The 24,428-nt window shown below is 45.3% G+C and overlaps 1 protein-coding gene across 3 annotated transcripts in view; it reads left to right on the forward strand.

The window, feature by feature from the left end:
- Positions 1 to 24,428, forward strand: part of TRANK1 (tetratricopeptide repeat and ankyrin repeat containing 1) — a 77,694-nt gene that overhangs the window by 918 nt on the left and 52,348 nt on the right. Inside the window, exons 2-4 of one of the 3 annotated variants that reach the window (XM_074345260.1) lie at positions 18,269 to 18,400; positions 20,596 to 20,640; positions 22,616 to 22,742. In XM_074345260.1, coding sequence (XP_074201361.1) covers positions 18,269 to 18,400; positions 20,596 to 20,640; positions 22,616 to 22,742 — 304 coding nt within the window. Of the gene's footprint in view, positions 1 to 17,895; positions 18,401 to 20,595; positions 20,641 to 22,615; positions 22,743 to 24,428 lie in introns of those variants that run through there. The other 2 variants (XM_010945812.3, XM_010945813.3) reach the window with 2 other exon arrangements.

Genomic DNA, 24,428 nt, shown 5'->3' on the forward strand with positions numbered 1-24,428 from the left:
GCCTCGGGCGGGGCAGCAGCAGGGCCCCGAGGCTCGTAAGAGGAGTTCCCAGAAACCTAGGCTTCTGCTTCCGAGCATTTGCAAACGCGGGCTCGGAGCCCGGAGCCTGGGAGGCGCACTCCGCCCCCTCGCCGTGCGCCCACTGGAAGCCCGGCGCATTTGCAACCCGGCTGAAACAGTACCTATCAGCAGCGCTGGCAAGCTCAGCTCCCAGCTGGGGGCATTTCTGGAAGGCTGCAACCTTTGGTGCTTGCTAGAGAAAGATTTTCGGGAGATGAGCAATTTGAAAAAAAAAAAAAAATTAGAAGAAAGAAAGGGGGCTCCGAGGTCTCTAGTCCCTAGCCCGTTGCTGTTGGCCCAATCAGTCCTTCCACAGGAAGAAAGCGGGAAGCCAAGGGCTTGCGTTCCCAGCACCCAGGTTCTTCCCCACCGCCTGGTGCTGAGTCTCCCGGGTGCCAGGCACCTTTCAGAGGCAAGGCTGTTACCCGGATGTCTTGGTCTATTGTTGAGCATCCTGTTTTGTGCTTTATACGAAGTGCTACCTTGTAGGAGAGTCAGAAGTTTGCTTCAACTGTTGTGCAGTCGTCTCTGTTTTGTAGAATTGCAGGATGGATGCTTGAGCTCTAAGTACCCTGTGCTGGCCTTTGCGTCCCTGTCAGGGGTGAAGGTGGGATGGGTGTGTGTGGCATTCGTCCCAGGAGTCAGATCCCACTGCTTCAGGCCTGTGAGTTTCTCAGTCTTTTCTTGACCAAGACCCACCATAGAGACCCACACCCAGCCACATACATATATAAGGACAAAACTGCAAGAAGAGAGAGGTCACAGGGTATTTATTCCCTCTACAGAGTGAGGCACAGTGCCATTGTCTACTCTGCTCTATTTTCTGTTTTTTAAAAAAGCTAGTCATAATCTGTAAATGTGATTTTATGACTGACTAGCCAGTTTAAGGTGGCAGCTGGCAAGCTCTCTTTGGGGGCACCCCCAGAGGGGCTGGGGAGAGCATCAGCATTTCCCTGAGGAACTAACTTTGGAAGGGCGGAGCTTGTGTAGGAGACCTGAGGGAAGCTGAGATTCAAACTTGAGTAAGGAAATGCATCCTTGAGTAACGGGAGTACTCTAAGTTGTGGCTACAGAGACAGGCTGAGGCTGAGGGATACTTCTGGTTACTCCGGTTCCATCTGTCTGGCTGCACCAAGTTGGCTGTCTGCCCTGCTATGAGCAGGGTGGGGCCTTCTGTGAGTGCTAGGGAATAATGGCTTCTTGCCATTACGCTTTTTTTTTTGTTTGTTTGTTTTGGAGGAAGAAGGAAGGAGAGTGCTGAGAAGCAGCCACAAACTCTGGATTCATAAATTCAAAAGGGGATTTTTGAAGTCTGCACAGAATTTCAAAGCTGCAGGGTCAGGAACAGGGCTGTGAACATTCTATAGATGGGCTTGAAGCCCATCACTTGTTAGTCATCACAGCTAATTAGTGATGGATCTGGGGTTAGACACCACTCTCTCAGGCTCTCAAAAGAGACTGCGCCTTTGTGGAATTCTTAAACTTCTCTTTGCTGATTAGTTCTGTTTTCCTGTGCTTGCTACCAAGGGCCCACTGCTATGCTGTGTACCCTCTTGTTATTTTATTTTTTAAATTAATCAGGTTATATGCCAATAACCTTTATTTATTTTTTATTTATGCACTTTTTTTTAGTGGAGATGCTGGGAATTGGACCCAGGACCTCACGCATGCTAAGCGGGCACTCTACCACTGAGCTATACCCTCCCCCTCATTTTTGCTTCTTGGTATGAAGATATTTAGCCACCAAAGTGGAGCCTGCAGGCTCCATATTTGGGTGGGGGTGAGTGACCCTGAGGCTGTTTTAAAGAACTGAAGTGGGGCTGGGGTGTGGGCCTCTGGTCATCATCACGAAAGTGGCATTGTTTTATTGACCTCGAGGAGCAAGCTCTCCTCTGCCTTTCCAGATAGGGAAGTAGAGCCCATAGGTCGCTGCCCTGCCTGCATGTTTCCAGTCAGTGACACAGCTGACCATGGCTCATGGCCTTTTCTAACAAGTTCCTTGGGGTGCAGCCTGAGGTTCTTAAGGCCAAGAAATCTTTATGAGAAACCTTTGCAAGAAAGAAGAATTTGGGGGAAATGGACAGTCTCTTTCACAAAGATGACAAGACATTACAGCTGAGATCGGTGATGGGGACAGAGGTCGGGTGGCGAGAACGTTCAGGTTTAAACTTAGAAAAACGGTTACTGAACCTAGTAAACACACATCTCTTGACAGCCAAAACGTCACAGTGTCCAAACCAAGAGCAGTGTTTGTCCTTTGGTCAGTGAGGTTGTCCATTCTGCCTGACCAGACATTTTTCTTTGTCTCAAATTTCCTGAGTCAGTGTTGCCTTGTTTCCTTGATTTTGTGGCGAATCTGGAAGGGTGAACAAGCTTTACCTGTGACACCCTGACCTAGCTTACCTGAATCGACCCCATCTTTCGCTTGGGTGGTGAATATCAGTGTGCACCTGCAGCCCCCACGGCATGTTTGTCTGAGCTCCTGTGAGCCTGGTGGGCGGGTGGGCCTTCTGTGTGTCTGCTGGAGCGAAGACAAGTCTGGGTTTAGCTCTGTCTGTATTTGATGATGATGTCTAGATTGAGATGTTTTTGTTTTTTGTGCACTGAGTCCTCCCAGCAATGGGGGAAGCATTTGGAAAGAACCCTAGAAAATGGTGATGACCTTTTGGCCGTGTAGGGGCAGAAAAAATTTCCCTTCTTCCCTTTTAGGTTCTTTGGCTGGTTCTGATAATTAAATTGACATAAGACGGATTAACAGGAGAAAAAGAAATGTAATTTCAAGCCTTTGGGAGCCCTGTAAAAATATGAGACTCAAAGAAGTGACCAGAACAGGAAGAAGCTTTTATACCTTTTAGACAAAGAAACAATAAATTTGTGAAGACTTGACAAGACAAAGGGTTTGGGCATGGGGTAATAAATTGGTGAAAAAGTAACAAGGGTTGTTTATACAGCCCTCTCAGCCCTGAATACCCTGCCACGAGTGATAAGGATGTCTTCTACCCTCCTAGTACTGGGAGGGTGCCTTCACATGGGAGATTTATCTCCTACTTTTAAAGGGAGGGGGGAAGGTCAGAGTGTCCTTTTTGCACTGGCTGTTTCTCAAGTACTTTCAATTCAAAATAATCAATATGCTAAGGTGGTATATTATGGGGTGGCATATTCAGAGGAAACCAGGCCATTTGGGGGAAAACTGCACAACACAGAAAATACAGAGAATTGCAGGGATATACTGTGCAGTCTGTTTCACTGTGAAGAATACTCAGATCATAGCCTTGAACTAGGATGAGTTTCGTGTCCAGCTGTGGCCGCCGGGGCTCTCTCCTTTGGTCACCCTGGGGCCAGCTCATCCTCCACCCTTCAGGGTCCACCCTACCTGGAGGCTCAAAAATGGGTGATTTCCAGGGCTGACGCAAGTCTGGAGTCTGAATTTATCGGCCAGGAACTAAGTGTCCCCATAATCTGGCCTCAGACTTTCTCTCCAATATGCCCTTCCTTCTCCCCTCAGTGTCTTGCCTGATCTTACCTCTTCTGCGTCTTCGTTTTTCAGTGCAGTTCCGCTCCTTGTATGTCTGAGGGCCCTGTACTGGCTGGAGGAGAATGTACACACGTGAGATGTAGGCGCTGCTGACAGTGGTAGAACATAGTGCCAGGCAGCCCTGTGAGAAAGGTGGATTGCAGTTGTAGACGGACACTCCGGGAGGCTTCCAGCTCATGAATCCTCCCTCGGAGGAAGTCTGGGAGGTCTGTCTTGAGCGGTGCCTACACAGACGGCAGGACTTTCCAGCAGGCGGACTGAGGGGTGCCAGGAGGGAGAGGGGGGCATTCCAGGTAAAAGGGGTAGCTTCGTATTAAGAATAATGGCGAGCACCATTTCCTCATATACAAACTAGAAGTAATAAGACCTTGAGAACGTGTTTGGAGGTTCTGACGGGGGGAGCCCAGCTGCTTGCACACCCTTGACTGAAGAGTAGTCCTCTATGGGAGAAGGGCGGCCTCTCCCACTGGGCATGCGCAAGGCGCCTGTCTGGTCCTTCGAATCAGGTGAACCAACCCTGACGATCAGTGAGGTGACTGATATCATTTAAGGATATAGTCTCACAGAGGGAGAGGGTATAGCTCAGTGGTAGAATGCGTGCTTAGCATCCACAAGGTCCTGGATTCAATCCCCAGTACCGCTATTAAAAATAAATAAATAAGTAAACCTAATTATCTCCCTCAAACATAAATTTTTTTTTAAAAAGGTAGAAACTTACAACTATTAGATAAATAAGTCCTGGAGATCTAACTTCTGGAGATCTAATGCACAGCATAGCGATCCTAGTCAACAATACTGTAGTATTAATCTCAGAGATGCCAATAGACTAGATCTTAATTGTTCTCACCACAAAAAGAGAAATTACACTTGGATGTCATAATAGAGATATTAGCTAATGCTATGGCGGTAACCATCATGAAATATATTAATGTATAATCAACCCATTGTACACCTTAAACTTAAAAAAGGTTATGTATCAATTCTATCTCAATCTCAATACATTTAAAAAAAAAAAGGAAAAAAATAATGGTGAGCAGAAGAACTTATATGCCAAATACCAATATAATAATAATAATAGTAATAATACTGGTAATAGTGGACTCTATGTCAGGCTGTATGTTAGATGTGTTTCATATATTACCTTGTTTAATTCTTTTTTTTTAACATTTTTTATTGATTTATAATCATTTTACAATGTTGTGTCAAATTCCAGTGTTCAGCACAATTTTTCAGTCATACATGGACATATACACGCTCATTGTCACATTTTTTTCTCTGTTAGTTACCATAACGTTTTGTATAAATTTCCCTGTGCTATACAGTATAATCTTATTTATCTATTCTACAATTTTGAAATCCCAGTCTATCCCTTCCCACCCTCCACCCCCCTGGCAACCACAAGTCTGTATTCTCTGTCTATGAGTCTATTTCTGTCCTGTATTTATGCTTTGTTTTTGTTTGGTTGGTTGTTTGTTTTTTAGATTCCACATATGAGCGATCTCATATGGTATTTTTCTTTCTCTTTCTGGCTTACTTCGCTTAGAATGACATTCTCCAGGAGCATCCATGTTGCTGCAAATGGCGTTATGTTGTCTGTTTTTATGGCTGAGTAGTATTCCATTGTATAAATATACCACATCTTCTTTATCCAGTCACCTGTTACCTTGTTTAATTCTTAAAGGAATATTACAAGCAATTCCTATTTACAGGTCTCTCTGCACTAGAATGTAAGCTTCATGAGGGCAGCAGAGTTTTGGGTCAGGCTCACCTGTTCACATGTCCCAGCACCCAGTAGAGCACCCCACACACAGGAGGGGTGGAGTCTAGGAGAGAGGGAGTCCAGTCGTGTAGGTGATACTGTTTTCCACTAAGGACACTGAGGCCTAGGTTTATAGGCATTGGCTACCTGACACCAGGCCTGGAAGAGGTCAATAGGACTGGATCCCAGGTTTCTGGACTTTCTTTTCTGTGAAGAGAATACATTCCTGACCTCCTCCTGGTGCTGGTGCCTGCACACACTGTGCAGAGGCATATGAGAGGGAGGGAACCAGATGAATGTGGGATCCTGTGGTTACAACATGGGGGACATAGCATTGGAAAAGTCTGGAAAGGGAAACTGAAGGGTGTGTGTGTGAACAGCTTTGTGTTTTATTTAGACAGTTAGGAGTGTGAACGAATACATCTTTGCAGCCTGGCCAAAGTCTATACTTTTTTCTTTTATTTTTTCTTTTTTTAATTAAAAAAAATTTTTTGCAGGGTAATTACTATTTATTTGTTTATTTGTTTGTTTGTTTGTTTATTTATCTATTTAATGGAGATACTGGGGATTGAACCCAGGACCTCGTGCACACTAAGGCGCACTCTACCACTGAGCTCTTCCCCCAAGTTCATACTTTTTTCAAGGGCAAGTGCAAAGCCCTGTGTTTAAGGAATCTGTCAGCTGGTGTTAGAACTAGAGCTAGACTTCAGGTTCCCCCCAGCATGGCTAAGGGACTTCCTTTCATGGGGGTGCCCTTCAGGAACCCCTGTTTTGGAGAGACTCTTATTTATGGGGAGCTCCTTGGCACCTCTGGACCTCCCCATGCCACAGGGGATGGGGTTTTAGCCTCTCTGCTGGATTTGTCTTGCCTTTCAGACAGAAGGGGAAGCAGGTTGCTTTGGTCTTAGGGGCGGGAGGTGGAATGGAGGCCCTTAAAGTGCATCTAAAATATTACAGGGGGCTTGGGGAGGGATCTGGGGGAGAGGGTATGTGGGATGCTATTGTGCACCTGTAGTTCTCCTTTAAATGAGAAAGCATCTTTGTTCTAGGGCTGTCCCTGGAAGGTCTTTCCCCTTCTTGGGGCTACTCCCAACCATCAATAGCTCCCAGGTGCTCTGAGGGACAGTGGGAAGCCTAAAGGACCGTGGCCGCAGTTGGGCAGCCTGCATTTAGCGCAGGTACTGAGTCAAGATTTACGAGCAGCCTGTGCTGGCCAGTGCGTAACTTCCTCCATTGTCTTGAGGCAGAGTGTAAAATGCCAATTTTTTCCAGTTTTCTTTGAGTTCGATTTTGCAAGGGTTTGATTTTAATTTGAAAGGCTTGTTTCTCCCTGTCCCCCTCACCCTTTGTTCACCTCATCTCTGGCAGGGGAGAGGGTATTGTAAACACAGATTTTGGTATCAGACTTGGCTTTGTGCCTTGCTTGGAGAAGTCCCTTCTCTTTGATTAAACTTGACCTATCAAATTGGAATCATAATTATACTTCCCCCACCGGCATTGTTAGGGACATTTGAAGAGAAAACGCCTGAGAAGGGCTTAGCACAGGGCCCGGCACATAGAAAGTGCTTAATGAATGTCACCTGTTGTCACACAGCTGCCCGGGACTACTCTCATTCAAAAAGGCCAGTCTGGAGGAGCGGACGATATAGTTCAGTGATAGAGTCCATGCTTGGCATGCACAAGGCCTGGATTCAATCCCCAGTACCTCCATTAAAATAAATAAATAAAAATGTAATTACTCCCCCCACCACCCCGAAAAAAATAAAATGGTAAAAAAAAAAATAAGGCCAATCTGTGACATACACCAAGCAGAAATTGTGCCCACCCCTGGCCACCAGCTGGGAGGGAGGCCTCCTTCTGACCTTCTTCTTTGGAGATCAAGTGATTGTGACTCTACTTCAGAACCAGGAGTTGAAATTGATCCATCTTTGCCCTTCAGCAATATTTCTTGAGCAAGTTTCTAGCGGCCTGGTGTGGTTTTAGGGACTTGAAACTTCTGCTTTTCAGGGCCAATACCGTCTGCACATTGTCCATGACTAAAATGTGCTGGAAAGCTCTCAGCTCATCCTTCCGTTGAGAATGGGTTTCTTTAGTCTGAGTTTACATTCTTCCACTTTTTTCTGGAGTTAAAATATTCCTTCCTTCTGTGAAATTATGAGGACAGTAGATGGTACACTTTGAAAAAAATGTTCTGACTTGGCAAATTAAGGAGTTGGCAACCTTATTTAGGCTCCCTTCGATTTCTTTTCTGTGTGTAAATGTTACCATTTGTCAGTTCCAGAAGTCTAAGAACCACTGATCTACAGGATTATTCTTTGCTTTTACCATTTCTGAATCTCTGGGACTTTAATTTCACATAGGGATGTGTGACCCTGTTAGCTCACTGTTGAATTCTCAACAGGTGCTTATATATTTGCAAGTATCTTTCTCTTTTGTTTTCCCCAAGTAGCCAGCAGCGTTGGCAGTTTTATTTTAGTTGGACTTATCTGGTTGTTTCTGGTTTGTACTTTGTGTGGTTGGCTTTTATTAAATTTGGGTCCTTCTCCAAGGGAACAGCTGACATTTCTTGGCTTTCCTGGAGATGACCAGAAATCCAAACTACCGGTGAAATTGTCTAGTTTGAATTAAACCCCCCAAACCTGTTTTCCTCTCCCATTTCTCCAACTTAGTTGTCTGTTTCTGATGAGTAAAGGAAGAGCCAGAAAATCATTTATTCAGGCAACAACACTGAGTGCTTAGTTGCAGAAATAATAAAACTTAGTAAGACTTAGTTTCTTCCTTAAGAGTTCAGTCTCCTGGGGAAAGCAGAAAAAGTGTCTAGCATGGAGCTTTTGAGATCTTAGCACAGGACCTGAAGCATAGAGGTTATGGGGGAAGTGTATGTTGAAAGAATGATTTGATCTGTTAAGTGGTATAAAAGCTACACACAGGGCCTTATAGAGGCATTCAGAGCCACAGTGGTGACTTCAGCTGGGGTGAGCATGGCAGGTGACAGGTTTACTGGGACTCAGAGTATAGGGAGGGAGAAGGACCCCAGAATCTTTGGAAAGTCCTTTGGAACTTTATGGAAACCATGCTTGAGAGGAGATGGGGTAGGGGGTACCTCGTGATCTTGGAGGCTTTTCTAACCGGGACACAGCACATGATCTGATGGATCGGGGGACCATCTCACCGATGGTGATGAGGAGGCTGAGCTGGAGCTGAGTCTGGGGCAAGGAGAGCACGTGACAAGGTCCATGCTGTAGTCATCTGGGCTGATGAGGACGAGGTCTCAGGAGGGTGTGTGTGAACCCAGCTTGGGGACAGCTCTTCTGGGGCCTGCATGCCTCTCAGGGAGACAGAGCTGATGGTGAGATGGGGAACACCTGACCTGCTTTGGCCGAGTTAGGACACTTTGGGCCTTTGTGCTTGGATGCACACAGTGATTTTGGCCCAAGTCTTTGTTATGCAAACTGGGAACTGCACATAGGATTCATTTGGGGCATGAGTGTGTGGCCACCTAGAATGAATGTTGTGGAAAGGATTCTGAGGCCTTGTCAGACCCTGTGGGAAGGAAAACTGTGACCAGAGATGTTGGGGTGAGAAGGGGCAGGACACCCCGATAAAGACCCTCGTCTCATGTGAAGTTATGGAGAGGGATGAAATAGGCAAGCCAGTCTCGCTTCCTCCCTTTCTAGTGAATGAAAGAAAAAACAATTTGCTTAGGCAAAAGGAGGAATGTTCTGGAAGGCTGCTGCTTCTTTGGTAACCAGGGAAGGGGCAGGGGATGATCTGGGCCTCAGAGGCAGGGGAATGTGGGATGGTGGGGCCCCAGAAGCCCCTCTTTCTGCCTCTGCTCTCTCTGGGAATAGGCGTTGTAGTCTCTCACCCACAGTGGCTTCTTCTCAGGGTTTGGAGGGGTAAGGACGCACCCCTCTGGAGCCTCCTAACCCAACGGCCACCCCCAGAAGAACTCTTCTCAAAGTCCCATCCAGAAGCTCCTGGGGAAGGGAGCTGTCAGAGAACTCTGGCCCGCAGGCCTGGCACCCAGAGCCCACGCAAGGCCCAGGGCTGCCTCTGTGCACTTTGGCTTCCGTGGTGAACCATGTTGACTGTCCTCCCGCTGAAAAGGTTAATTAGGGCCCAGGAGCCGGTGCTGGGCCCTCCCTTTCAAGTGAACAGTCAGAGGAGTGAAAGATTTGGGGCCATTTTCAGAAGTTACAGTGCTGACCCCTCCCCACACTTCATCAAAGGCCTTGAATCATATCTTCTTAGCTGTAGCTGCTTTAACTCACTGCTAATTTCTGGAAACCTCTGTGAATCGGTCAAATCTTAGGGCTACGCTTTTAACAAAATATTTTCTCTTTGCTGAGTAAACAAAGCAAAGGTTCTCTAAATGTTGCAGGGATTACACTCAAATAACCTGCAGGGACTGCCACATCACTGATCTGAAACTTCGTGGACTAGGGGCGAGACTGGGTCTGGCTCCGGCTTTCTTGCCCACCCACAGGTGGTGTGGACCAGGGCGCCGCGCAGCAGCGAGCCCGGTTTCAACCCTGGTGCTCACTCCTGTGTGACTGTGGTCAGGCCCCTGAATATCTGAGCCTTGGGCTCCTGGCTCTGGAAATTTTAGCCCAACTGACTCACTTTATTAAATCCTTTCTATTTATAGAATCTTGTGAACATATTCAGAGAAGTGTTGTATTATTTTCCTTGGGGCTACAGTAAAAAATTTTACAACCACAAACTAGGTGACTTAACAGAAATGTATTCTCTCATAGTTCAGGGGCACCCTCCCTGTTTCCAGATCTACTCCCCAAAGATTACCTAAGTATCCTTTCCTAAGTATCCTTCCAGAAATTCTCCCAAGAGATCAAGTAAACATATACACATACACAAGCCTATCCTTAAGCTCTCCAGGTTGCTCTACAGATTGTTCCCCGGCTTGCTTTATTCACCTTAATTGCGTATTTTGACATCTCTTCCTCTTCCTCTAGACCTGCCTTTTATCTTTAACAACTGTAGTGTTCTGTGCTAAGCAGTACTTTCCTTCTATAAACATCTCCGCTTGTTGGACTCTTGGATTTGTATCATTTTTGCTTTGACAAAGAATAAGGCAGTTAACATCCTCAAGTACTTGAATGAAATGTGTCTGGAGAAGAAATTCCCAGCAGCTGGGTGGAAAGTTTGTGCATTTAACATTTCTGTAGACAGAAGCTGCACCCCTCCTTAATCTTGCCATCAGCTGTGTGTGAGACTGACTCTCCACCCATAATCTTGCTAATTTAGGGTGTTATTAAACTATTTTCAGGGCTTTCTGCTGTCCAGAAGTTTTAGATTTGTAATGAATTCATGGCTGTCACGATATGGTTTCTGCTTTTGGTATTATTAGAATGATCTTCTCAAATGTGAAGATTACGAATTTTTTTTTTTATCACATTAAAGCCTTTTTGAATTTATGTAATTCAAGAAGGAAAAAATGCAAAAAGTTTACAAAGAAAAGGCAGGATTAGGTCCCCCTTCTCCCCTCTCTATCCCACACACCAATAAGGGTAAATCGTTTTATTTCTGGTGCATCCTTTGAGAATTTCTTTATGCATATATAAGCAGATGTAAATATAGATTCTTTGCCGTCCCCTTGGTGTTTTAAAAATTTTGCACCAAAGGGAGCATAATGTACACACTATTCTGGATTTGCTTTTAGCAAATATATTTTGCAGATTATTCCAGATGAGTAAATGCAAAGCATCTTCATTTTTTTTTCTTTCTTTTTATAAACTTGTGTTATACTTCGTTGGGAAGGGCTGCACTAGACTTTATTAAACCCGCCCTCTATTGAGGGCCATCAGAGCTGGTTTCAGTCTTTCATTATTACAGATAATTTGACAGTAAACAATCTTGTCCGTCTACCGTTTCCTCTGTGTGCAATCAGTCTGCAAAACTGATTCCTGGAAGTGAAACTGCTGGGTCAGAGGCCATGTGTATGTGTGACTTGATTAGATCTTATCAGATTTCCTCCTGGAGCAGTTGAAGATGATCTAAGATTTGTATTTCTATTTTCTCTTACTGCTTTTATGGTTTCTTTTTTCTCAATGTTTTAAAAAAATGAGATATTTGCATGTAATAAAAGGCACAGATTTTAAGAGTACTGTTTAATGAGCTTGAATAAATGTCTATATCTGTGTGGCCACCAGCCCAATCCAAATAGGGAACATTTCCATGCTCCAGAAAGTGCACTCGCTCCCGGCACTTCCAGCCAGTAGCCCTGCCTCCCTAGGCAAACACTCTTCTGGTTCCTTAGATTTGCCAGTTCTAGGGCTTCAGCCAAATGGAATCACACAGTCTGCACTCTCTTGAGTCTGGCTTCTCTTGCTCAACATGTTTTTGAGGTGCGTTAGTTACATTGGGTGGGTGCCAGCAGCTGGTTCCTTTTTATTGCTGTGGTGTCTTTTTTACGCTAGTGCTTTTTCCGTTGTCTTAGAACGAATTTTGGTATATGATGTGTATTAGTTTTCTGTTACCACCATAACAAATGTTCACAAACGTAGTAGCTTAAAACCCAGCGGATTAATTATCTCACCATCTGTAGGTGAGAAGTCTGGGTTCGCTTAGCAGGTTTCACAAATCTGAAATCAAGGTGTTGACTGGCTGGGCTCTTACAGGGAGGGGCTGCAAAGAATCCTCTTCTAACTGCATTCCTGTTGTTGGCAGGATCCAGTTCCTTGTGGCTGTAGGACTGAGGTCCGTGTTCCCGTTGCCTCCCCCCCATCTGCAAGGCATGCTGTGATGGGCCTAGTCTTTCTCATGTATCACATCTACTGCCTCTTTCCTACCTTCCTCAGGGGCTAGGTTGTGTGTGTGTGTGTGTGTGTGTGTGTGTGTGTGTAAAAGAAAATCCAATATTATATGCATTTGTATTAGAAACCAATGTTCCTATTTCTGTAAAGAAAAGTTTGACCAAATGCTTTGGAGTTGATTTTTCCTGCCCTTTACTAGCATGAAGTCCTTCAGCAACTCTTACTGGCTCTGCCTCCTAAATTTGAAACATTGGCCTGTTTCTCTCCTTCTTGCTCGCAGCCAGTATTTTAGCCAGTCAGTTCTTGTTGATCCCCAGCTTAAAACCCTCCTGTGCTGTACTGTGTCCAATATGGGAGCCACTAGTCCCATGTGGCTATGTAAATTAAAGTTAGCTAAAATTAAATAAAATAAAATTTTAAAATAAAATAAACTAAATTATCAAATCAAATTAAATATTTTATTAAATAAAATAAAAAATTCAATTCTCCAATTGTACTGGTCATATTTCAAACTAGCCATGTGCCTACCAGCTACCATATTGGACAATACAGAACACAATGTTCCCATCATCACAGAAAGTTGTAATGGACAGTGCTGCTTCCCCAGTTGCATTTAAGATGAATTCCAAGACCCTCTGATGGCCTCCAAGATCCCAGGTCATCTGCTCTTGTAACCATTACCTGCTCCTCTAGCCTCATTTCTGTCTTCTACTCACCTGACAGTTCTTGAACTGTGAGGTTCAGAGTCTTTGCGTATACTGTTCCCCCTGTGCTACTCTACACTGGGTTAATGACTCATTTTTTGGATCTTGGTTCAAACGTCACTTCCTAGAGAGACCTGCCTTTCACCTTATAATTTAAGTTGTATTTTCTTTTTATATGATTTCTTCTCCCCTCTACTTTTTCTTAGGGAGAAAAATTTGTTAGTTATAATTTTCATTTGATTATTTATTTAATGCCCATTTCTCTAACAGACAGTAAACCCCTTGGAGGTGGGGATAGTGGTTATCCTTTCACCATCAAACTCCCGATGCCCAGTGCAGTGTCTGGCACAGGGCAGATACTTTGTAAATGTTAAAATTAGGATATTCGGAAAGTTACAGATCCTCTTGGGGGTTGGGTGAGTGTGAGAAACTTTCATCAAAAGAGGCATAGATTTAAAAACAGTCAAGAGACTGCACATATTAGAGAGATACAATTTATGGTGTTTACTTTTTGCAGGGAGTATGACTTTTAGGATGTAAATTTTACAAGGGAGATTTGGAGCTGGACTAGTCAACTAGTTTTATAATCACCATCTTGCTGTTGATGTACATGTAGTTGGAGGTAAATGAGGCTGCCAGTTAAGGTGGAATAATTTAAAATTGATGGCCAAAGGGGATGGCTTGGACTGGGTTTACGGCAGCCCACTGAACTGGGCTTTGGTGGGTTGGGGCAGGTGAGACAGCTGGGATGGGGTGCCACAGTGATCTGGTCTTTCTCATTTTATTTAAACACCCAGATAGGGAAGGCTTGGAGCCACCACTTCACACTTTCCCAAACGCCTTTGAAAAGTTTTGAGTGAGTTTCTTAAGAAAATCCCTACTCTTCTCTGTCCACGTTTGCACCCCTCCCCTCAAGGGAAAAAAGAAAGAAAAGCAAAGAAAACAAATTGGAGTTCCCAGAATGAGTTCTGACTTTGGATTCTTATCCTGCTGTCTGTGCCCGCCTTCCTGTGGGAGCAGGGAGGAGTCAGTTTTAAGAATTGCTCTCTCTGGTCTCAGTTTGGAACTGTCCCTATTCCCAGCTTTCCAAGAATTGATCTTGGATCATTGATTACTTTGGGGAGTATTTTGAAAGGATTTTATTTAAAAAAAAAAAAAAAACAAACCACCACCACCAAAAAGCAAAAAAGTAAACAAATTTGCTGTTAAGATGTCAAGTGGTACCCAGAAAAGGGATGGAGGGTCTCCCTCTGCCCCTTTCAGCTGCCCCGAACCCACCCCTGTTTGCAATTTTGGTCCTGTCAGTTATAGAACTTCATGTGTGTTTACCCAATGGAATTATAATGGAAAAGAATTGAAAAAAAATATAGATATATATGTATAACTGAATCACTTTGCTGTATACCTGAAACTAACACAGTATTGTAAATCAGCTAGACTTCAATTAAGGAAAACAAAACAAAGCACAAAAAACTCAAACATATACACACAAAACTACAACAACCTGCATCTGCTAAGTTTCAGACTTGCTGGTTTCAGAACCTCCTCAGTGTGTTTGCATTTTCCCCGCATCTGCTTCCTGTGTTTCTCAGCAGCCCTGGCCACCTCCCAGCAAGTGGACCTTGAATCCTCCTAGGGACATCGTGAACCTGAGCAAAAGCTGACCCCGCCCCTGTGAAACTGTCTTTACATCCTCATCTTTTAGCATTGGCAGCACTGACAAAACTGGAAGTGCAGGACTGTGACTGCTGTGGCGTAGCCCGCTGACAGCTTAGCCTCTGTCTTGGCTCTTCAGAGTGTAGTCGAGCTCCCAAAGCCAGCCCACCTAGGTTTGGATTACAGCGCTGCCACTTTCCCTGGGATGATGGTAAGGAGCTTACTTACCTCTCCTGGCCTCACCTTCTCCATATGTGGAATGGGGACACAATCAAGGCTACCTCCTGGGGCTTCTTGCAAGAATAAAATGACATGATGAGGTAAAGCACGTAGCAGGTGCTCACGACATATTAGTTCTAAAGGGTATGGTCATTATGGTAAATCATTACCACTTGTATTTAGCAGTTTCATCCTATCAGTAGTCTGCTGGCTCGTTTAAAAAAAAAAAAAGATTCAACAGTTGAGCCATAAGTGTTCTGAGGCAGAGATATAAAGCATTCTTCCCTGTAATGAGGATGTAACTGTCAATTTGCTACTAAGAAGCAAAAAGCTTTTGTGTGGTTGGCAATCCTTCTTTCCCCTATTACTTGACTGCACCAAGAAAAAGCAGGGGGGAAAAAGCAGCAGAAAAAAAGCACCAAGAAAAAGCAGAAAAAGTAGATGGATACATTTGATGTTTGCTCACATAATATTAAGAGCTCACTATTGGTTTCTAATTTTTTTTTTTTTTTTGGAGGGGAAGGTACTTTTTAAAAATTTTTATTTATTTTTAATAGGGGTGCTGGTGTTTGAACCCAGGACCTTGTGCATGCTCACTATTCATTTCTAGAGGTGTATGAAAAAAGTTCTGACATGAATACTTTTTATTGTACTTGTAAATACAGTGGAAACATTCTGTGTTTGTTTTCTTCAATGAAGCCCTTAAAGAGTCTTGTTCTAGTGACATTTATGGTCTGATTATGAATGTGGCACAGTCTCAGGCAACTGGAAATTCAGAAAAGCACAAGGAGGAAAATGAAAACCCTGCCTAATCCCAGTGGTGGGGCTGTTAACATTCTGGCATGGTTTCAATACATTGGATGTGTTTAAAATTTAATTTGAGATTATATGCCTTTTTATGTTGCCTCTATCTTTCATTTAGTAACTTAGCCTATCATTAAATGTTCTTTTACAACATGATTTTTAAAATAACTGTGTGGTATTCTACCATATGGATGTTCTATAACTGACCCAAATTCGTTACACATTATGAAACATTTAGGGTTGTTTCTGGTGTTTTACTGTGGCGAACATCCACAAGGCTCAATAAATCTGCGATGTAGCATATTTCCCTGTAAGCAGAATAATATGACAGTGCCCAATATTTGGGGTCATTCTTTTAAGTATTTTCCAGTGATACCTTGTTGTTTTAATTCTTCATTTCTTTGCGTACAAGTTAGGGTGGTCCTGGGTATCCACTTTTCATATATTAAGCAGTTAATTATATTCCTTTGTGAATTTTCTGTTTAGTACCTTACACATTTTGGTCAGGGTGTGGATCCTTTCTTGCAGTGAAAAAGGATTTATAAAACAAGGGTATTAACCCTTTGCCAGTTGTTATAGCGGTTCCTTTTTCTAGTTGTCTGATCATGGCCAGTTTATAAATTATTTATGGGATACCTGGCTAACAGTGTTTGAAAGAGAAAGATGTTTTCACTCCCTCATCTTCAATTAAAATTTTTTTTCATGTTCTCCTCTGTCATCTCAGTATAAATGTGAGCCATGGGATTGAGAGATTATTTAATACAAAGACTGGGTTGGAATTTTGTATTTTGACTTGTTTAGCGATCACGCACCTCCTTCTGGTACATCTCTGCTGGAAGTGTGCAGCACAGTTCAAAAGCCCAATAAGCTCATGTGGGTTTACAATAAGCCAGCACTTCTACCTGCATGGGTCTGCTTCCCCTGCCCCCAGCCCCTTCAGCAAGATTTAAAATGATACAAACAGTAAGAATGATTATCTATGTAAGGGCCGTGTTGGTTAAGAAGACCCCCAGTAGCTTGTATGACCCCACAGCTGTGGGGCCTTTGCAGCTATCTGTCCTCACTTTTGAAACAAAACTTAAAAATTAAAGAAAAAATTTCTTTTTTAAATTGAAGTATCGTTGATTTACAATGTTGTGTTAGTTTCTGGTGTATAGCCTAGTGGTTCAGTCATACACAAGTATATTCCTTTTCATACTCTATTTCATTATGGGCTATTGTAAGATATTGAATATAGTTCCCTGTGCTCTACAGCAGGACCTTGTTGTTTATCTATATTATATATAGTAGTTTGTATCTGCTAATCCCAAACTCCTAATGTATCCCTCCCCTACCCCCTTCTCCTTTGGTAATCATAAATTTGTTTTCTGTGTCTGTGAGTCTGTTTCAACTTTGTAAATAAGTTCATTTGTATCATTTTTTTTAGTCTCCACATATAAGTGTTATCATGTGGTATTTGTCTTTCTCTTTCTGGCTTACTTCATTTAGAATGATGATCTCCAGGTCCATCCATGTTGCTGCAAATGGCATTATTTCATTCTTCTTTACGGCCGAGTAGTATTCCATTGTGTATGTATATACACCACATCTTCTTGATCCATTCGTCTGTCAATGTGGACTGTCCTCCTTTTTAAGACCCTCCCCACTGCCTTGCATTTCCTGCTGCCATCTTGGGAGGAGAAAATTGTAAGCGACATCTCTTCTGACCTCCACCTTGTCCCTGCCTCCTTGGCAGCTGCTTCTTGAGGCTCTCCAAGGCCTCTCCTCTCCACTACCTTTGTTCACAAACGTGTCCTGCAACCCATCAGGTGGGCAGGGCTCCAGGCCCTTCTCTCCTGCTACCCAGACCGTACCACAGAGAATCAGTAATGGGCAGCCTCTCTGGGTCTGGTATTCAAGGTCATTGCACCACAGATATTTAAGTACCCATCGGATGTTAGGCCAAAGGGCTACCAAGTGAATAAAACAAGAGTCATGAAAGAGGCCAGTGCTTCTTGGGAGTGGGGTGCAGAGGTAAGCAGGCAATGGCGATCTCAGGGACAAATATTCTGAGGCCTATTTTACTAGTGTTTTTAGGAAGACAGGAGGGCGGGAGAGGTCGTGGTTGTGGGTGGCCCTGTGTCCTAGCCTCTTGCATACTTTAACCTTTAGAACCACTCCACCCCTCCCTCTTCCCACCTTCTAAGAGAATGGAAGAGCCATCAACTCCTTGTACTAGTAGGTGATGCGGTACAGGGTCAAGAGTGGAAACCTGGAGTTGGGATCTGTCTAAGCAGGTCCTTAGGCAAATGACTTGAACCTCTTTGAGCCTCAGTTTTCTTATCTGAACAGTGGGGACAGTGCCTCCTCTGGGTTGCAGTGATGGGTCCATGAGTGCGGATTACGGGGTGGTGGTGGGGGGGAGGAATAGCTGCCGCTTCTCCAGTGCACGCTGCCGGCCAGGTGTATGTTGTCTTGTGCACGGAAGCAGCCTCCTTTCTCAGAGCCCAGCTGATCGTTAACACAGAATAGATGGGATCGTTCTGGCCGCTGCCCCTGAGGTCAGAAAAGAACTGAGGAAGAAATGGTCTCATCAGATCAGCCCCGCGTCGGGTTCCCTGGTGGTGGCGGGAGGCGTGGTCAGGGTGTGCTCCCGGCCTGTGGGAGGGGCCAGAGTGAACAATCTGCCCCTCCGGACTCGGAGCCTTGCAGATATGCAGGGGAAGGAGCCCCTAGCGGGCGGGCGGCAGCCAGCCTTTCCTCCTTGTTCTCGCAGGATGGACCCCATAGCTTACGCTGAGCTGTTGAAAGAATCTGGCAACCAGGTGTTTAAGAACGGGAACTTCTCTTTGGCCATCAGAAAGTATGATGAAGCCATCCAGATTCTCATGCAGTTGTTCCAGTGGGGGTAAGTGTTTGGATTTTCTCCCCGCCTTTTAATTTTTTTTAAGTCATGGGGGACTCACTCGCTTGCTTTTGTTTGCTTCTCTTTTCATATCACACCACCTAGTTTCTGTTTTCTTTTCCCCGTCACCACCCCTTCTCTCCTACTTTCTGTTCATATTCTCTGCATTGTCAGCTCAGAAGCTGAACGGAGACTACTGGAGGAATTCAGGAAATAGAAAGTGAAACACAGAGGACTGTTGATAAATATTGCAAAACTTCCCCTTCTGTCTGGTTCCAGGATCAGAGTTCTTGGGATAACTGAAGTCCCGGACCCCTCAGTTGTCATTCATTTGCATCTTGTTTATCCATCAACAACCTTGCCCCAGGGCACACGACTGGGAACTAAAGCTCCCCCCATCCCCTGCCCCTTTACTGCTAGCAGACCTGCTCCCAAACAGGTCAGTATCATGGTCTGCTTACTAATTGTGGAGGACCTCAAAGAGCTGTTGTTGATGTAGGTCACAGCTATCAGTAGAGTCCGTATGAGAACTTAAAACTGAGAACAATTTAAAATATGCATTGATTTACCTCTTTTTAAATATCAGTAATAAACCCATGACATGTTAACATAAGTAACATTTTAATGAAAAATGAGTGTATTTTTCACAACCAAAAACTTAGTGAGGAGAGTTTTATTTTACAGCTTTGCCAATCTCTTGAATGCGTGTCTCACCACAAGACATCTGGCTTCTCACATCTGCTTCAGCATTGAGTCTGTTGTGGTGTCACATGTCAGATAGCTTCTGCAAAGCTCCCCGTCCCCATGGCAGAGAACGAGCATGAAAAAGGCACATACTGTCTTGGTATTGTTGGATTCGTTAACTGTTGTTGTTATGAGAAATGACCACAAACTGAGTGGCTTAAAACAATACAGATTTACTATCTTACAGTTCTGGAGGTCAGAGGTCTGAAATGGCTCTCATGAGGCTAAAATCCAGGCGTTGGCAGGGCTGTTTCCTTGTGGAGGAGCAGTTTCCTGGCTGCTTTCACCCTCGGGTGACGGACACCTGTATTCCCTAGTCTGTGGTCCTTTCCTCCACCCTCAAAATGCATCCTTCCAGTCTCTACTTCTTTCACCATGTCTCCTCCTCCTCTGCTGTGGCCATGTCTCCCTCTGTCTCCCTTTATAAGGACCCTTGTGACTGTATCAAAATCCAGGATGATCTCCTCCTCTCAAGATCCTTGAGCTGATCACATCTCCAAAGGCCCCTAAAAGGAAACATTTTTGGGGGGAGCATTATTCAGCCAACTACAGTTGTGAAGATATTCTGACCCTTTGGACCACCTGAAATGGTCTTGGGGACCCTCAGAGATTCCCAGATCATCCTTCGGGGACACCTGTAGTAGAGGAAGCAGAGGTGGGCACTGGTAGGGTGCACGCAGCCTAAACTTGTGCTGAGAAATGGCACTGGGTTAAAGTCATGAAACATGGCTCCTATCACCTCCCTCCTGTCACCTTGGTGTCTCTACTCCGGGGGGACTTGAATTGGCTGTCATTGGCCTGGGCCCATAGTTTTGTCCTTCTGCCCTACCTGGTTCAGATCACAGCTGTGTCAGAGCTGGGCCTAGAGCTCCTCATTCAGGGGAAAACAGTGACCTTCCTTAAAAAGGTAGTGTCATGTAGTGGTTGTGACCACAGACTGACCCCACACTGGGAGTGCTCAAATCTCAGCTCCCCCGCTTCCCAGCTGCCTGATTGCTAATGGGACATCTGCCTGCACCCTCAAATATTACTTTTCATGGGACCTTCCTGGCACCATTCCCTGGGCCTTCCTACCACTCCAGCTGACACAGGGATTTGGGTGCATGTGGTTCCCAGAGCAAGTGCTCTCAGGAGAAGGGGACTGAGGAAAGCCGGATGGGGCTGGGTGGGGCCGGAAGGCTCTAAGCAAGGGTGGTATCCCAGCTGAAGTCAGCCTCATCCTGATCCCCAGGGAGCTCTGGAGCCTGCATCGTACAGCAGAGCTGGTCTCACTCGAGGACAAGGAGGCTGAACTGACCTTTTGATTTCCATGTCAGTCAGTCATCAGTTGTAGGCTGTCTGGTCCCCAGGGGTTGTCCGCGGGAGCTGGGCTGGATTAGTCAGCTCGGGCTGCAGTAACAAAATACCATTGACTGGGTGGAATAAACAACAGGAATTTACTCTCACAATTCTAGAGGCTGGGAAGTTCGAGGTCCAGGTGCCAGTCAATTCAGTTCCTGGTAAGTGCCCTCTTCCTAGTTTGCAGACTGCATCCTCACCCGGTGCGGGGGGAGGGGGAGAGAATGGAAACTCTCTGGTGTCTCTTCTTATAAGAGCCCTAATCCTACTGTGAAGGCCACTTCTCATGACTTATGTACACCTAATCACCTCCCCAAAGGCCCCCATCTCCAAATATTATCACACTGGGGGCCAGGGCTTCAAATATGAATTTTGGAGCAGGACACAGTCCATAAGAGGGGTGTAACTTCCTGGGGAGACGGCAGCTCCCATTAGCCTGAGGATAAATCTCTGGAGCATGAGGCCCTAGGAGCCCCTGGTTGCAGCCAACACTTCATTTCTGCTGGGGACGGCTGCACTGGCCAGGGTATCCTCAGCTCCACACTGAGGTCATAGCTCCCTTGTCAGCCACCCGCTGACGGCCTCACTGCTCCTCCTGTGCTTCTGGGTCCTCCTCCTTCACCTCGAGGGAGGGGTGGGCAGTGAGAGGAGCCCGATACACAGCACTGTGGGTGGGGACGCAGTAGAGGGGAATTTTACTTTATTTTTGTGGGTATTTGTATCACCTATGTTTTCTATTTGTATTATTTTTACAATTAAAGTTTTTTTTTTTTTAAAGAAATGTAAGCCTTGCTTTTGCATCTTGTGTGTCTTGAATTCATTAGCACCTGGGCTCTGTTGACATATTGTGGTATATTTTGTGTTTCCCTGTGGTATATTTGTGTTTCAGCACTAATCTTGCAGCTGTATGACCCCTAGACCCAGACAAGAGGGGCCCTGCCCTGCCCTGCTTTCGAGGCCCGCTTTGGCTTTCCCCCAGCTGTACCCTCCCCACAGGCAGGGTCTGGGGCTAGGGGCTTTACCCACCCAGAGTCCTTGCGTTCCCTTTGGTCTGCACTACTGTTGCACGGACCCAGGAATTTCTGCCCCTGGACCCTGCTCCTAGGGCCTGCACAGGCCTCTTCCCCACAGCCTATTCTTCAGAGGGCTGGCCAAGGTCAGGGGCATGGACAGAGCTTGGAATTGTTCTTCCTGCAGTGCAGGATGAAGGCTGAGATGGAAAGAGAAGAGGGAGAGGGCAGGGGCACAGGCCCGGCTCACCCTGCCCTGACGCAGTGCCTGCAGTTCCAAACTTGAAGCTTGCCTTTCAGTTCTTATAAAGTAGAAGGAGAGAACATTTTTATTTACATTTCTAAACTTGATGCATGGCCTTCAAATACTTAAGACTAGTGCTGTCCAATAGGACTTTCTGAGACAATGAACCTGTTCTATAAGAGAGAATGTGGCTATTGAGTCCTTGACAGGTGCTCCATTCAGGAACTGAGGAATTTTAAATGTTACTTTATTTTAATTGATTTAAATTTAAATTACTACGCATGGCCAGTGACTACCATATCGGACAGTAAATTAGCCATATGGTGTGTGAGCCTCTGTTTGCTTGCTGGCCCTGGGTCCTGGCCCACGGTCGGGTGGCCCTATCTGTCTAATAGAGCAGTGCTCATCCTGCATCTCTCACTGGGGTCCGTGGGACAGTGTGGTCCCATTCTGATAAGCTCTGCCTCCAGTCAGCCCAAGCGTGCATGTGGGGTGGCTCACACGGAGTCTGCACTCTGCTCAGGCTCGGTGGGAACTCCCGTCCTCTCCATCCTTAGGACCAGTCATGTTTTCTGCAGCATGTTCACTGATGGTCTCTAAAGAATAAAAAGACCGGTGGAGGTCGTAGGAGGTGGACCCAAGGTGTTGAGAACATCTGTCATTAAAAGGCGGGAGTGAGGAAGGGAGATCGGGATGTTGCAGACGCCTCAGTCTTTCTAGGCTACAAGGGTCAGATGTGATAGGCATAAATGGGACATTTCCTGCTGAAACCCCATCGTGGTGGCAGCAGCTGGCACCAGAGTGGTGGCCTTCAGGGATGGTGTTCTGTATTTGCAGAAAGATAGAACTGTTTACCAACCACCCATTTGTCCTACCTCACAGGGTTCCCCCCAGGGACTTGGCTGTGCTGCTGTGCCACAAATCCAACGCATTTTACAGCCTTGGGAAGTGGAACGACGCATACGAGGCTGCCAAGGAATGTCTCCAGTGGGATCCAACCTACGTGAAGGTATGGAGACAGTGGGGCACCGGGACAGCTGCCTCCTTCCTCTTCTGCCTCCTTCCCTTCCTTCTTTTTGAAAAGGAAATGCCAGGAGTGCTTCTCATTCAACTCTCTTTGCACCTGAGACTGATGCGCACAGAGCCTGTGAGCAGAATCTGGAGAAGAGTAAGAAAAATGGTGGCCAAATCTTGAAAGGCATTTGCAGGGGTGAGCAGAGCGGGGCATTTTGGCGGCTGGAGTCTGGTGGAGACCCCAGTGGAGCTCATTTTATTCTGATGTAGTTGCACCAGAATTAACCGTCTGTTCCTGTTCTTTGCTGTTTGCAAGTTTCATTTCAGCAAAGCTTTATTCCAAATGCAAGCTGTGTGGAGTTCTTCAAAAAGCATTCCTTACAGCAGAAATCAGCCCTTCTGGAGGGATCTGGGAAGTTTGAGAGGCCAGCAAGCCCCTTTAAGGTGGTTAACAAAGGTCAATAGGTAGTCATTTGATCATCTTTTCAGCCAGGATGCTCTGAGTGGCAGCTCTGCAAGGCGCCTTCTTGATGCCCTAAGGCAGACAGAGGGTGTGTAAGACAGCAGCCCAGTCCTTGAGTGATTCAAGCGGGGAGAGGAAAAACATACCCGAAATATCTGAGGCCTTCATTTAAATTGCATTTCTTGAGCCAACTGAGGCAGCGGAATGTCAAATTCATGGTACAGACAGACAATTTATAGAGACGCTGCATCCATGATGAAATAGGAATAGCACAGCCCTTTCTCCCCCATGCCCTGCCGTGTGCTGATTTCAAGCACTTGGATGAGTGAGTTTTCTCTCTATAAGACTTCATTTCCCCAACTGTAAAAATGAGAGAATCCTAGTGTCTTAGAGTTGCTTCAGGGAATAAGGAGGCATGAAGTTGTTGACACTCAGTAAATAAGAGTGTGTATTATATCTGCGTGGTCTGTGGTTCATGGATGACTGCTAGAAACAGAACACAGTGGAAAGTAGGGGAGGTTTGACCTGAAGGGAGGGCACTGTATATTTAACATTAAACCTCGTCTATTGGAGGATGGATACACTAGAAATTATTGAATAGTTTTGAAAATGGGACTGCATTCCTGAGGAATTCTCCCCAAAGACATTTTAGGATTGTCTCCATTCTCCAACTGGGATACAGTGGGGAGTGTTTGGTGTTTGCCCACATCCCTCAGGTGGAGGGTATGGCTGTGGCCAGGGGACCCAGAGGGTCCTGGATGATGCTCCCGGTTTCCTCTTTGAGTGTTCCGACCTGTAGCAGCTGCTGACACACAGCATAGGACCCCTCTGCATTCTTACCTGGAACTCCTGGGTGTCTCCCTCTCCATCTCTTGCTCGGCCCAGCCCTCCCCCAAGTGTCCTCTGTAGGGAAGAAAGACAAACTTTCCTCTATACTCTTTTGTTCAGTGCCTGAGGCCCTGCAAACTAAGCTGACAAGAGACAAATTAACAGAAGGAAAGCATACAAATTTTATTTGATATTATTATGTGACTCAGGCCTTCCTAGACAAGAAGTGAAGACCTCAGAGAAGTTTTTTAACAAAGAGAATAAATTGCAGAGAAGAGACAAGACTGAGGGAAGGGTTTTTAGATTTTTAGGGGCTGTGAACTGAGGGAATTTAAATATACGGGGGAAATGAATGGAAAATGAGGGCTGTCTCAGGAAGGTTGGCTTGCC

Source organism: Camelus bactrianus, chromosome 17 (genome assembly GCF_048773025.1).
Source record: "Camelus bactrianus isolate YW-2024 breed Bactrian camel chromosome 17, ASM4877302v1, whole genome shotgun sequence".
Taxonomy (NCBI): domain Eukaryota; kingdom Metazoa; phylum Chordata; class Mammalia; order Artiodactyla; family Camelidae; genus Camelus; species Camelus bactrianus.